At 38.6% G+C, this 14,227-nt stretch overlaps 1 protein-coding gene across 3 annotated transcripts in view; it reads left to right on the forward strand.

Moving 5' to 3' along the window:
* Positions 1-14,227, forward strand: part of PIBF1 (progesterone immunomodulatory binding factor 1) — a 222,750-nt gene that overhangs the window by 14,445 nt on the left and 194,078 nt on the right. For all 3 annotated transcript variants that reach the window (XR_009691357.1, XM_061133609.1, XM_061133610.1), the window contains 2 exons: positions 946-1,144; positions 6,699-6,818. Coding sequence is in view for 2 of the 3 variants with exons in the window: in XM_061133609.1 (XP_060989592.1) it covers positions 946-1,144; positions 6,699-6,818 (319 nt within the window). In the remaining variant the exon portion in view is untranslated. The remainder of the gene's footprint in view (positions 1-945; positions 1,145-6,698; positions 6,819-14,227) is intronic.

Below are 14,227 nucleotides of genomic sequence, written 5' to 3' on the forward strand. Positions count from 1 at the left end.
TTTAATTCATGAGACTGGATGAATTCCCCAAGGGAGTGAACCTAGACAAGAGGAGAGGACCAAGTAATCCCAACATTAAGATAAACAAGAAAAAAAGACTGGGAAAGTGTCTCCAATAAAACAGGAGAAAAATGAAGAGGGAAATAATATGGTATCTGGGAACCAGATGAAGGAAGGAGAGGGCAGATGTCTCAAGTGCTATTGATAGAGATAAAAAGAAATGAGATATTGATTATTAACAATCTGGATTTTTCAGTTCCCTGGAGATTTTGGTGGAAGCGTGAAAACCTGATTAGCCTTTGTTTGAGAGGAAACACAATGGAGAGAGTGCATATCGAAAACTTTGAGAACAAAATGGGCACTGAGATGGGGTCAACAATTGTGGGGGCTTATTTGTTCATTTGTTTTAAGATAGGACAAATAACAGTGTGATTGTATGTTGATGGAATACAGTGGTGGGGAGGCGGCGGGATTCGTATGGTCCCTTACTGCTCAAAATTTTCTGGTAGGCAGCTAACCATGTCTACTACATGTATTCCTTGAAAAAGGTGCTGATTACTGTTTTCATTACCTCATTGTCTGTATTGACATTATGGTGGTTCAATGTTACCATCTTAAATTACCTGGATAAAGACAGTGAAAATTACTTCAGTGAGTAGGGTCTAAAGCAGATATATAAGATTTACACCTTAAGCAGAGGAAATGTATAATTTTATAATTTGAATTTTAAAAGTTATTAACATTTTCTACTTAATAATTTTTGTGGCTGCACACTTAGTAATTAGTATAACTGTCATTTCGTGTTTAACTGGTTAAGTAAGCATTTAGCCGGAGCCAAAAATATTAAGTTTCTCATTTAATTTGATGTTACTGTAAAATAGGAACTTTGAGAAAGTATGTCTCCATGATTTTTTTAACCTTACCATACATTCTCTGATATTGTAGAAAATATCAAGAACTAATGAAACAAGAAATGGAAACTATTTTACTGAGACAGAAACAACTAGAAGAGACAAATCTTCAGCTAAGAGAGAAAGCTGGAGATATTCGTCGAAACCTGCGTGACTTTGAGTTGACAGAAGAGCAATATATGAAGCTAAAAAGTTTTCCTGAAGATCAGCTTTCTATTCCTGAATATGTATCTGTAAGTGTCTTGTATCATTAAAAACAAAAAAAAACTGTGTTTTCAGACTAAAATTTGCCATTTCCGTAGTAGCCATAACTTTTGTAGTACCCAATTGATAAATTAATTTATGGCTGTGATCTGAAGGTAGTGAAATGGTGTTCAGATGACCAAATTTTAAAGTGTGTTGATCATTGAGCTCTGAAGTCAAGCAAATAAATAGGGTTAATGGCTGGAAGCTCCATAGAAATAAATTATTTTATCATGAACTCTGGCAGTTTGTAATGTGTATAGAGATACCAGTGGTTGCCAGGGGTTAGGGACAGCAGAGGAGAGGGGAGTGGTGTGATTATGAAGGGATAGCTTGAGGGAGATGGTTACGGATCTATGTAGGTCAAGATCTCAACTGTGGTGTTGGTTACATGGATATGTACATAGATTGATCTGTGGCAGTGGTCTCAAATATTTTTAGTATCAGTATCATTTACACTCTAAAAATTATTGAGGACTTCAAAGAGCTTTTGTTTATGTGAACTGTATCTGTTAATATTTATCATATTTGAAATTTAAAATGAGACATTTTTAAAACATAAGAGTACATAAGCACAAACTTCATTAGTCTTAAGAGCAATGATACTATCACACATTGTGTAGCCACTGGCAGATGCCACTTAAGAATAAGAGTAAAACAGGCAAAACTAAACAAAAAAAAAAGTAAAGCAGGCAAAAAATATTAGTCTTACTAAGATGGACTGGAATGGGTGAATTTAACTCAGATGACCGTTATATCTACTACTGTGGGCAAGAATCCCTTAGAAAAAATGGAGTAGGCATCATAGTCAACAAAAGAGTCTGAAATGCAGTACTTGGATGCAGTCTCGAAAATGACAGAATAATCTCTGTTCATTTCCAAGGCAAACCATTCAATATCATGGTAATCCAAGTCTATACCCCAACCAGTAACACTAAAGAAGCTGAAGTTGAACAGTTCTATGAAGACCTACGAGACCTTCTAGAACTAACACCCAAAAAAGACGTCCTTTTCATTATAGGGGATTGGAATGCAAAAGTAGGAAGTCAGGAAAAACCTGGAGTAACAGGCAAATTTGGCCTTGGAGTACAGAATAAAGTAGGGCAAAGGCTAATAGAGTTCTGCCAAGAGAACACACGTGTCATAGCAAACACCCTCTTCCAACAACACAAGAGAAGACTGTACGCATGGACATCACCAGATGGTCGACATCGAAATCAGATTGATTATATTCTTTGCAGCCAAAGATGGAGAAGCTCTATACAGCCAGCAAAAACAAGACCGGGAGCTGACTGTGGCTCAGACCATGAACCCCTTATTGCCAAATTCAGACTTAAATTGAAGAAAGTGGAGAAAACCACTAGCCCATTCAGGTATGACCTAAATCAAATCCCTTATGATTATACAGTGGAAGTGTGAAATAGATTTAAGGGACTAGATCTGATAAGACAGAGTGCCTGATGAACTATGGATAGAGGTTCATGACACTGTATAGGAGACAGGAATCCAGACCATCCCGAAGAAAAAGAAATGCAAAAAAGCAAAATGGCTGTCTAAGGAGGTGTTACAAATAGCTGTGAAAAGAAGAGAAGCAAAAAGCAAAAGAGAAAAAAAAAAGATATACCTATTTGAATGCAGAATTCCAAAAATAGCAAGGAGAGATAAGCTTTCCTCAGTGATCAGTGCAAAGAAATAGAGGGAAGCAATAGAGACTAGAGATCTCTTCATGAAAATTAGCGATACCAAGGGAACATTCCATGCAAAGATGGGCTCAATAAAGGACAGAAATGCTGTGGACCTAACAGAAACAGGAGATATTAAGAAGACGTCGCAAGAATACACAGAAGAACTATACAAAAAACATCTTCATGACCCAGATAATCACAATGGTATGATCACTCAACTAGAGCCAGACATCCTGGAATGCAAAGTCAAGTGAGCCTTAAGAAGCATCACTAAGAAAAAAACTATTGGAGGTGATGGAATTCCAATTAAACTATTTCACATCCTAAAAGATGATGCTCTGAAAGTGTTGCACTCAATATGCCAGCAAATTGGGAAACCTCAGCAGTGGCCACGGGAATGGAAAAGGTCAGTTTTCATTCCAATCCCAGAGAAAGGCAATCCCAACGCATGCTCAAACTACCACACAGTCGCACTCATCTCACACACTAGTAAAGTAATGCTCAAAGTTCTCCACGCCAGGCTTCAGCAATACGTGAATCGTGAACTTCCAGATGTTCAAGCTGGTTTTAGAAAAGGCAGAGGAACCAGAGATCAAATTGCCAACATCCTCTGGATCATCAAAAAAGCAAGAGAGTTCTGGAAAAACATCTATTTCTGCTTTATTGACAAAGCCTTTGACTGTGTGGATCGCAATAAACTGTGTAAAATTCTTCAAGAGATGGGAATACCAGACCACCTTACCTGCCTCCAGAGAAATCTGTGTGCAGGTCAGGAAGCAACAGTTAGAACTGGACATGGATCAAAAGACTGTTCCAAATAGGAAAAGGAATACGTCAAGGCTGTATATTGTCACCCTGCTTATTTAACTTATATGCAGAGTACATCATGAGAAACAGTGGGCTGGAGGAAGCACAAGCTGGAATCAAGTTTGCAGGGAGAAATATCAATAACCTCAGATATGAGGATGACACCACCCTTATGGCAGAAAGTGAAGAGGAACTAAAGAGCCTCTTGTTGAAAGTGAAAGAGAAGCATGAACAAGTTGGCTTAAAGCTCAACGTTCTGAAAACTAAGGTCATGGCATCTGGTCCCATCACTTCATGGCAAATAGATGGGGAAACAGTGGATAACTTTAGTTTTCTGGGCTCCAAAATCACTGCAGATGGTGATTTCAGCCATGAAATTAAAAGACTCTTACTCCTTGGAAGAAAATTATAGCAGAGACCAAAAAATAAAATAAAAAAATTAAAAGCAGAGACATTACTTAGTCAACAAAGGTCCATCTAGTCAAGGCTGTGGTTTTTCCAGTAGTCATGTATGGATGTGAGAGTTGGACTATAGAGAAAGCTGAGCACTGAAGAATTGATGCTTTTGAACTGTGGTGTTGGAGAAGACTCTTGAAAGTCCCTTGGACTGCAAGGAGATCCAACCAGTCCATCCTAAAGGAGTCAGTCCTGGGTGTTCACTGGAAGGACTGATGCTGGAGCTGAAACTCCAGTACTTAGGCCACCTGATGAAAAGAGCTGACTCATTTGAAAAGACCCTGATGCTTGGAAAGATTGAGGGCAGGAGGAGAAGGGGATGACAGAGGATAAGATGGTTGGATGGCATCACTGACTCAATGGACATGGATTTGGGTGGACTCCGGGAGTTGGTGATGGACAGAGAGGCCTGGCGTGCTGCTGTTCATGGGGTCGCAAAGAGTCCGTCACGACTGAGCGACTGAACTGAACTGAACTAGGTAAATAGTTTTGATCTTGTGGATTTCCTGAAAGTGTCTCAGCGTGGCAGCAATGGGGTGTGGGTCCCAAGAACACACCTAACACACACACTGCAAGTTTGTGATACAGAGAAGTCATTTCACCCTAAGAGGCTTGAAGTTTTTCCTCTGTAAAAGGCTTAATAATAATAACATAATAATAACATCTTTATTCAATACCTTATAATAATCTATGATGAAAAAGAATCTGAGAAAGAGTATATATATATATATATATTCATGTGTAACTGAATCATCTTGCTATACACCTGAAACTAACAGAGCATTGTAAGTCAACTACTTCAAGTAAAAAAAATGATAAAGTAACAGCACTTTTCTGTTGAGGTAATTGTGAAGATTAATTGTGAATATGTACGTAGAAGGCTTAACAGTGCTTAGAACTTAGTAAACACATAATAAATATTATCTGTTATTTATGCTGGAGTGGTGATTGCCTCTCTTGGTTCTCATTTGGATAAGATTTCCAGATTAATAATTTCCTATAAAATGGAGTACTGTTTTGTTTGTCCAGCTTTTTATTTAAATAGCTCAAGCATAAATTTTTCTGCCCCCAGTACTGTCCAAAACCAATGATACAGCTCAAGTGCTGTCACTGAGGCTCTTTATTCATCATAGTTGGAAAGTATTCCATTAGTGGCAGTCATACATGTTTTTGTTGTCTGGTTTCTTCTTTGTCTTATCTTTTGTTTTCAGACAGTATTGTCCTAATTAGTTAATTATACACAGATTCATTGCGTTCAGTACTAGCTTTAGTATTGGCCTCTTACCAAATGTGGTACTCCTGCAACTCAGCAATGCATTAAGGAGTTTCAGGTTGTATGACTATACAATAATTAGTCCCTACTTGCCCTCTCCTAATTTGCGGATAGCTTAGTTTTGTAGAAACTTGTCAGATGGAACACATTACTAAGTTAGGGCAGGCAAATTCCCCTGAGAGAATTGAGAGTGGAAAGAGAAATCTGAACTGAATGGGAATAGTGACAGGAAAGATACCTCCTGATTATTTATCCCTTACACGACATTGGTAGTAAGCAGAGCTTCACCCAGAGCCTAGGATAGTGGTAGGGGTTTAGTTGCTAAGTCGGTTCTGACTCTTTGCGACTCCGTGGACTGTAGCCCACAGGGCTCCTCTCTCCATGGGATTCCCCAGGCAAGAATACTGCAGTGGGTTGCCATTTCCTTCTCTATATTTATGAAATATAGAGGCTTTCCTATTTCCAAGGCTTTGCATATGTATGTATTTAGGCACTGGGGACAGAGCAGTGTACAGATCAGACAAATATTCCTGTCCTCCCAGAGATTACATTCCTGTGGAGCAACACACACAGCAAACTAAAACCTGTAGCGTGTTTGTCATAAATGGTCTGGAGAAAAGAGCAGAGGGAAAAGTCGGAACTGCTGTCGGTGAAGGTACTGTGTTAAATCAGGTTAGACGAGGGGGTTCCCTGCAGTCTAGTGTTAGCACTCCGTGCTCTCGCTGCCGCAGGCCTGGGCTCAGTCCCTGATTGAGGAACTAAAGTCCCTCAAGCAGCGTAGCCTGGCCAAAAAAAAAAAAATATATATATATATATATCAGGGGAGTCAGGGCAGGTTTTACTGATAAGGTCATATCTGATCAGAGGCCTGAAGGGAGTGCAGCATGAGCCATACATTTACGTGTGGGGAAGAGCTTGCTTTCCTTTCAGCGGAAGTGGCAAAAGCGGAGCTTTTGGACCCTCGGTGTGCTCAGGAAGTAAGCTGACAGTGTAGAACGAGCTATAGTAGGCGGTGAGCAGTGAGGAGGGAGTGGAGTGTTGAGAGGAGAGACTGTGTCGGGGCCAGGGGTTTACAGATAATCTGGGCCTTAAAGGGACTAAATTCAACTCAGTGTATGAGTAGTCAGGGTCAATTAAAGACCACCTTGTTTTAGTTTTAAACAAAATTAGTGTATAGGCGTGTAATCTGAAACCCCGTAACACTTTCCTTTATTACCTTAATACTTTTATTCCTATTATTGATAATTGAGAGTGCTATTAATTAGCAAATTTTAATTGTAATTTGTGTTTCATGACTGCTTATTTCTTTTTTTTTTTTTTAAGATTCGGTTCTATGAACTGGTGAATCCATTAAGAAAGGAAATCTCTGAACTACAAGTGAAGAAGAATGACCTGGCAGAAGAATTAAGTGCAAGCAAAAGTCAACTGAAACAACTGACTGAGGTTTGTCTAATTTTGATCCCTGGTGGTAAGAGACTCCAAGGAGGTCTTAAGATTTGTGATAAGGAATATGAAAGTCAGTGATAGAAAAATGGGACTTGAGCATGCTGACTGCTATGATTCTTCACAAGTAGTGGGAAGGAGATGAGACTGCAAATAGCCATCTTAAAGATTGATAGGGTACGTCCATGATACTGACCTGTAATCCCCAGCTGAGCGTTTTGTTCTTGTAATTCATTTCATTCTCAATTCTTCATTACAGATCCACCTCGTGGGTGATACGAAAGGGAGCCTGGTCCATTTATTAGTCATTTAGTGTCTTCATCAAATACAGTTACTTCCCCTAATATCTGTTCAGAGCACGTGCACTGATACTAGCATCCATCCCTGTGAGGCCGGGTGCTGACAGTGGTGAATGCAAGTGTCTGCCCTTCCAGAGTTCAAATTCTAGTAAGGTGGAGTTATACCTTCGATGAGATCTCGACACTCATTTTTTGTGTGACCTTGAACAAGTCATTTAGTGTTTCCTGCTCTGTCAAATGGAGAAAATAATCTTATTTTTCCATTCATTTCATTGACGTGCCCACACTTCTGTTTCAAAGTGAAAATGTGATTTTTAGTAAACTTGCATATAAATAGCTGTTTTGTGTCCTACTTCAAGGGCAACTTTTACGAAAGATCTACTTTCCAGAAATAAATTATTGCAGTTTAATTTATATTCTGATGCTCTGATTTGCCGCACTATTAGTGCTGGATGGAATCTACTTCTGTTGTTAGTGTAGAGCCTCTATTGCAGGCAAATGAAGGCTCAGCTTCCTTCTGGTAGGAGCCCTGAAGTCACCAGGAGCGATTCCAGAGAGCCCTCAGGGGTCTGTTGTGGGTGTTTTATTTCTGCTGCTAACCTGCCACGTTGTTGTGCACATTTGTTTGGAAAGATAGCTCTTAATTTTAAAAAATTGCATCTAGAGTCACAATAATAAAGGACAAAGTCAGAAGGCCTCCGTTTGTCTTCTGACTGATTTTGCAGCCTTGGGCAAGTCCTTTACTTTCTGTCGTCCCTGTTAAATGGCCGGGGTGGTGGCGGCGGTGGCACAGGGTCTGTCCGGGACAAGGCAGACGGATTTTCAGACTTGGTTCTGCAGCACGTTATGGTACCTCAGCATCCATCAGGGACTTCTTGTATTTTAGAGGGAGTCTGGAAGAGCTTTCTATCCTCGTTTCTATCAAATCACCTCTTTTTTAAATTCACTTTTGACATTTGGGGATTCTACAAGTGATTTCTCCTGAATGAAAGATTCTTTGACCGCCCCCCCCCCCCAAAAAAAAGTCTTGAATCTCTAAAATTATCATATTTTTACTGTGTGGTAAAGCAAGTCTCTCTCCTCTCAAGGGTCAGTAATTATATCCCAGATTTTAGTTTGTTTCAACTTTACTAACACCTTTAGTGTTTTACTGACATGAAAGCATGGATAATTAACACTGGTTTCATTCACAGGGTCCCTGAGTGTTTTCAGTGCACTAATAATTCTTAAACACAGAAACAGTTTTATTTGTGAACATCTTTGGGTTCTCCAGAAAAAACAAAACCAATAGGACATATAAATATTTATGGATAGAGATATATTTTAAGAAATTTGCTCACATAGTTGTAGCAAACTATGTGCAAACTTACGTGCATGTATGCTAAATCACTTCAGTCCTGTCCGACTCTTTGCACCCCTATGGACTGCAGCCCACCAGGCTCCTCTGTCCATGGGATTCTCCAGGCAAGGATACTGGAGTGGGTTGCCACACCCTCCTCCAGGGGATCTCCTAGACCCAGGGATCGAACCTACGTCTTTTACATCTCCTGCGTTGGCTGGTGGGCTCTTTACCACTAGCGCCACCTGGGAAACTCCTGTAGAGGCTTGGCGAGTCCCAAATCTTACCAGCGTAAGCTGGCAGCCTGGAAAGTCAAGAGAAGATTGAAGTTTGAGTCCAAAGACTATCTGCTGACAAAATTCCTTCTTATTCAGTCTCAGTTTTACTAAAGCCTTAACTGGTTGGATGAGGCCCCCCACATTATGGGAGGTAAACTGCCATCCTCAAAGTCTACTAGTTTAAATGTTAATCTCAGCTTAAAAAATGCCTTCACAGAAACATCTAAAATAATGTTTGACAAAATATTTGGGTACCATGGTCTAACCAAGTTGACATAAAAAATTAACCATCACAGAACCTTTCCATCTACGAGTTTGCTTCTTAAAGTTTTACCACCTTTCAGCTAAAAATATAATCCTATGTCTTAAAACTCTTCCTGAATTTCATACTATAAAGGGAAAATTGAATCATGTTCAGGAAAAAACAGTTTAATAATGCCTTATCTCTATAATAAAAGGTCTTAGAAACTCAGAGAATATGGTTTAAACATAATGGAATTACTTTTGTATTGAAACCACCCTTAAAGTTAGATTTTCTGCTCTGTCAAGGGCCTATTACAGATATACTAACCCAACACAAAGAAAACATAGAATGAATATTTTTATTTTGTTTGTATTTTGTATTTTTATTTTTTGGCTACGCCATGTGGGATCTTAGTGAGATTTAGTTCCCTGACTGGGAATCGAACCTGTGCCCTCTGCAGTATAAGTGCAGAGCCTTAACCACTGGACCACCAAGGAAGTCCCTAGACTGAATATTTTTAAATGAAAAGTTAAACCAGCAAGGACCTTTTTTTTGAATAAGGGTATAGTGAATAAATGTTAATATTTAATGTTACAAGAAATTTTGTTTGGCACTGTTTTGTGGAGGTTTATTTTTTGAGGTAGTTTGTTAAATTATTTACTGCTTTGATATTTGGGGAGTTCATAGATACTAGTTTAAGTTTCAGCTCTGCAATTTGATGATGGTTTGATGATCTTGGATAAAGAACTGAGTCTTCTTTACTCCTCCCTTCAGTCCCCATGATAAAAATACGGATGAGAATATGTAACACCTCCCTCACTTACATGGTCATTATTATGATAATAAAATTCAGTCAATAAATATTCACTGTACATCTGTTATGTGCCAAGCATTGTTATAGGTATGTAGGGGTACCTCAGTGAATAAAGCAAAGATCTCCGGCCTTGTGAAAATTATATTTTAAAAGGTGTGCAGGGAAACAAACAGTAAACATTATATTAGAAAGGAAGCTCAAAGTAAGCTCTCAAATTTACAGACAGCAAAGTTTTTGAGGGGTAGAATACTGTTACCAGTAAGGCAAATTGGAGGACCATCTCAGAAGATAAGTAAACATGTGTTTTCTTTTATACATCTCATAGCTTATGATCCCAAAATTAGCACATTCAAAATTGTTTAGCAGCCCTAGAGAGTGTAATTTTTTTCTGTTTTATTATGAAAGTTTTCAAGCTATAGATAACTAGAAAAAATTTTACAGGGAACACCTAATTTCTGCCTGATAATTTATACTTACCTTAATCTGTCCATCCACCAGTAATATTTATTTTATGAGAAATTGCCAGATTTTTTTTTAATGTATCAGTAGTTCCTTTATATTGTTGGGGAATATTTAATTGTATGGATGTATTCATTCTCCCTTGATGGGTTTTTGAGTTATTTCCACTTTGAACACATTATAAGTGAAGCTGCTCCAGACTTTTGAACATTGGCTTTGTGTGGACATACATTTTTGTTTTTTCTTAGGTAAAATTTAAGAGTGATATTTTTTACTTCTAGATTTCTGTTGTTAATTATTGTTTTTATTGCTCTGGTATTTGTTTTTTCATTATGAGCATATTTTCCTTTATACCACTGAGAATAGTTAAAACCTCTAGTTGAAAATCTTTCCATGCCAATTCCAAAATCTGGGTCACCTCAGAGTTGGTTTTTGTTGTCTTTTCTTTTAAGAATGGGTCACATTTTCCTGTTTCTTCACAGGTCAAGTAACTTTTTAAATTGTTTATTTAAATCATAGAGTAAATGTAGATCTTAACAGTACCACTGCTGTGTTGTATAGACTGCATTTTGACAGTTACTGATGTTTTTGTTGTAGCAGGAATTTAATGGATTTATACTCAAGTTGTATACTCTGTCTCTTGGGCAGCTCCTGAAATTTCAGTTGAGTTTTTTTTTTTTTTTTTGGCCTAAGTAGGACTGCTTGGGCCTGTCCTACATATATGTTGTTCAGAGGTCAACCAGATATTTGGCAGAGATTATCCACAGAATAGAGTTCCCCTTCTCTGTCTCTAGAATTCCTTCCTCACTTTAGAGCATCTGAGTTGTCCATACTCTGTTTTCTGGTCCTTCAAGCTAGAAAGGTGAAGGATTTTCTCTTATACATTTGTCATCTAACTTGGCACATGGTAGGTCTGCCTTCCAGCTAAAAGGCTTCTTTTTTTTTTTTTAAAGGAGACACCAGGAAATTCACCCAGTGCTATTCCATTCTTCCTCTTGTAGATTATATCCCTCCAGAATCTGCCTGATTGGGTCACTTTCTTGTGTGTTCAGGTAGTTGTTTTATATTTTGCTAGAATATGAGATTGTATTGCCAGTAGGGTTGGTCAGATGGGAACTTACAGATTCATCACCAGAAATGGAACCATCTTACAATCTTGTCTGAAACACAAGTGAAGAAAAAGAAAATACATTCTGTGCATGTGAAATATTTGGCTTTGAAATCCACTGTTTTCTCTAAAAAGAACCTTGGCTTTGTTAGAGAGTCCTTCTCTCAACATTTTTAACTTTGTACTGACATGGGTGATGACTCATGAGGCATTCATTATTTGTTGTTGTTCCGTCGCTAAGTAGTGTCCAGCTCTTTGTGACCTCATGGGCTGCAGCACACCAGGCTTCCCTGTCCTTCACTGTCCCCCGGAGTTTGCTCACATTCACGTCCATTGAGTCTGTGATGCTGTCTAGCCATCTTATCATCTGCCGCCCTCTTCTCCTTTTGCAATCTTTCCCAGCATCAGGTCTTTTCCAGTGAGACAGCTCTTTGCATCAGGTGGTCGAAATACTAGAGCTTCATCTTCAGTATCAGTCCTTCCAATGAATATTCAGGGTTGATCTCCTTTCAGATTGCTAGTTTTGATTTCCTTGCAGTCCAAAGGACTCTCAAGCACCACAATTCGAAAGCATCAATTCTTCGGCACTTAGCCTTCTTTATGGTCCAACTCTTACACCTGTACATGACTACTGGAAAACCATAGCTTTGACTATACAGACTTTTCTTGACAAAGTGATGTCTTTGCTTTTTAATATGCTGTCTAGGTTTCTCATAGGCATTATTAGAGAAAATATTAAAAGTAAAATAAAATACATCACTAGACCTTGAACAAAATGTACAGTTTTGGACATTGTGACTTTGGTTGTTTGCACATCTTATTTATTAATAATTACTGAATTCCTTATATAGCTATAAAGTTCAGAGTTTAGAAACTAAAATCTGGTAATTGGGCAACCGAGTTTACTATCTGAGGACATAAGAGATTAAGATGGATCAAATGAACCCCAACAGCTGGGGAAAATGTGATTGAAGTTCATAGAAATCACAAAATCATGAAGTCACATTCAGTTCAGTTCAGTTCAGTCGCTCAGTTGTGTCCAACTCTTTTTGACCCCATGAATCGCAGCACGCGAGGCTTCCCTGTCCATCACAAACTCCTGGAGTTTACTCAAACTCATGTCCATCAAGTCGGTGATGCCATCTAGCCATCTCATCCACTGTCGTCCCCTTCTCCTCCTGCCCCCAATCCCTCCCAGCATCAGGGTCTTTTCCAATGAGTCAACTCTTTGCATGAGGTGGCCAAAGTACTGGAGTTTCAGCGTCAACATCAGTCCTTCCAATGAACACCCAGGACTGGTCTCCTTTAGGATGGATGGGTTGGATCTCCATTAGGTGAGGATTGACTTGCAAGAGGATAAACTCAGGACAAATACAAGAAGGTAGTGTTATTTCATACAACAGTTCAGTTCAGTCACTCAGTCGTGTCTGACTCTTTGTGACCCCATGGACTGCAGCACGCCAGACTTCCCTGTCCAGCACCAACTCCCAGAGCTTACTCAAGCTCATGTCTGTTGAGTTGGTGATGCCATCCAACCATCTCATCCTCTGTTGTCCCTTTCTCCTCCTGCCTTCACTCTTTCCCAGCATCAGGGTCTTTTCCAGTGAGTGAGTTCTTCACATCAGGTGGCCAAATATTGGAGTTTCAGCTTCAGCATCAGTCCTTCCAGTGAATATTCAGGACTGATCTCCTCTTAAGATTCACTGGTTGGATCTCCTTTGCAGTCCAAGGGACTCTCAAGAGGCTTCTCCAACACTGCAGTTCAAAAGCATCAGTTCTTGGTACTCAGCTTTCTATAAAGAAACTCTCACATCCATACATGACATGCTGGAAAAACCCACCGATATGAGGTGAAAAACTGATTTAGAAATGTAGTAGAATGTGATTTTTTGACCTTTAAAAAATAGAACATAAAACAAGTAGTAAATTAATAGAAACTTAAAAGAGGAGGCAACAGTCGACAAATATAAATGCCTCAAAAAAGACAGGATCATGACAGTCCCATGTGTACCAAGAGAAACTAAGATATTTGTTAGTTATGTCTCTGAGTTTTGTAACTGGGAGTTAGGGAAACAAACTTTCCGCTTTACTAAGACTGTGGGATTAAGTTTGTCTTTTCCAAAATGGTCTTAGTTTTCTTTACCACATGGTGGCAGCATATATCCGTTGATTTCTGTGATCAGTTTTGGGCTACTCAAAAACACTGTCATTGCCAGAGCTTCACAGTGTTACCTTATTTTCCTTTATATTTCTTATTTCAAATCTGTGTCCTTAAACCAATCAAATACTGTGTCTTCCTAATAAAATTCAGCTGATCTATAACTGGGAGATAGACTTTTAAGAAACAAACTTTTCTGGCATAATATGCCAGATCAAAGGTGTCTCAGTTATTAGCCCTGATATCATAATTATACGTAACAGATACATTCAGAGATGTTAAAGCTTCGCAAGTACACAGTTAGTTACGCTTTTATTCATATATTCTGCTACTTAATGGCAGATATGAGGTGAAAAACTGATTTAGAAGCTAATAGAAGGTGATTTTTTGACCTTTAAAAAAGAAGTCACCAATTTTAGTAGATTCCTTGAATTTTCTTTCAGTAATTTTTTTCTACATCTTTAGTTACTTGGAAGTAATATCCATTGTAGATACACTGGAAAATAAGGCTCATCTTTTACTTCAAGTTTAGAGTCTGTGTCAGTAACATAGTCTAATTATAGCATATTTTGAGCTGTTAGGTACGTGAACTTGTGTATAGTACTTAGTGTTTTCTTAAGTGCTGTACTTTTATTTTCTATTTATGAAATCTCTTTATAACAGGTCAGAATTCTGGTCCAGTTCATGTAGTTAAGCTATTTGCAGCTGTT

Source organism: Dama dama, chromosome 30 (assembly GCF_033118175.1).
Source record: "Dama dama isolate Ldn47 chromosome 30, ASM3311817v1, whole genome shotgun sequence".
NCBI lineage: Eukaryota > Metazoa > Chordata > Mammalia > Artiodactyla > Cervidae > Dama > Dama dama.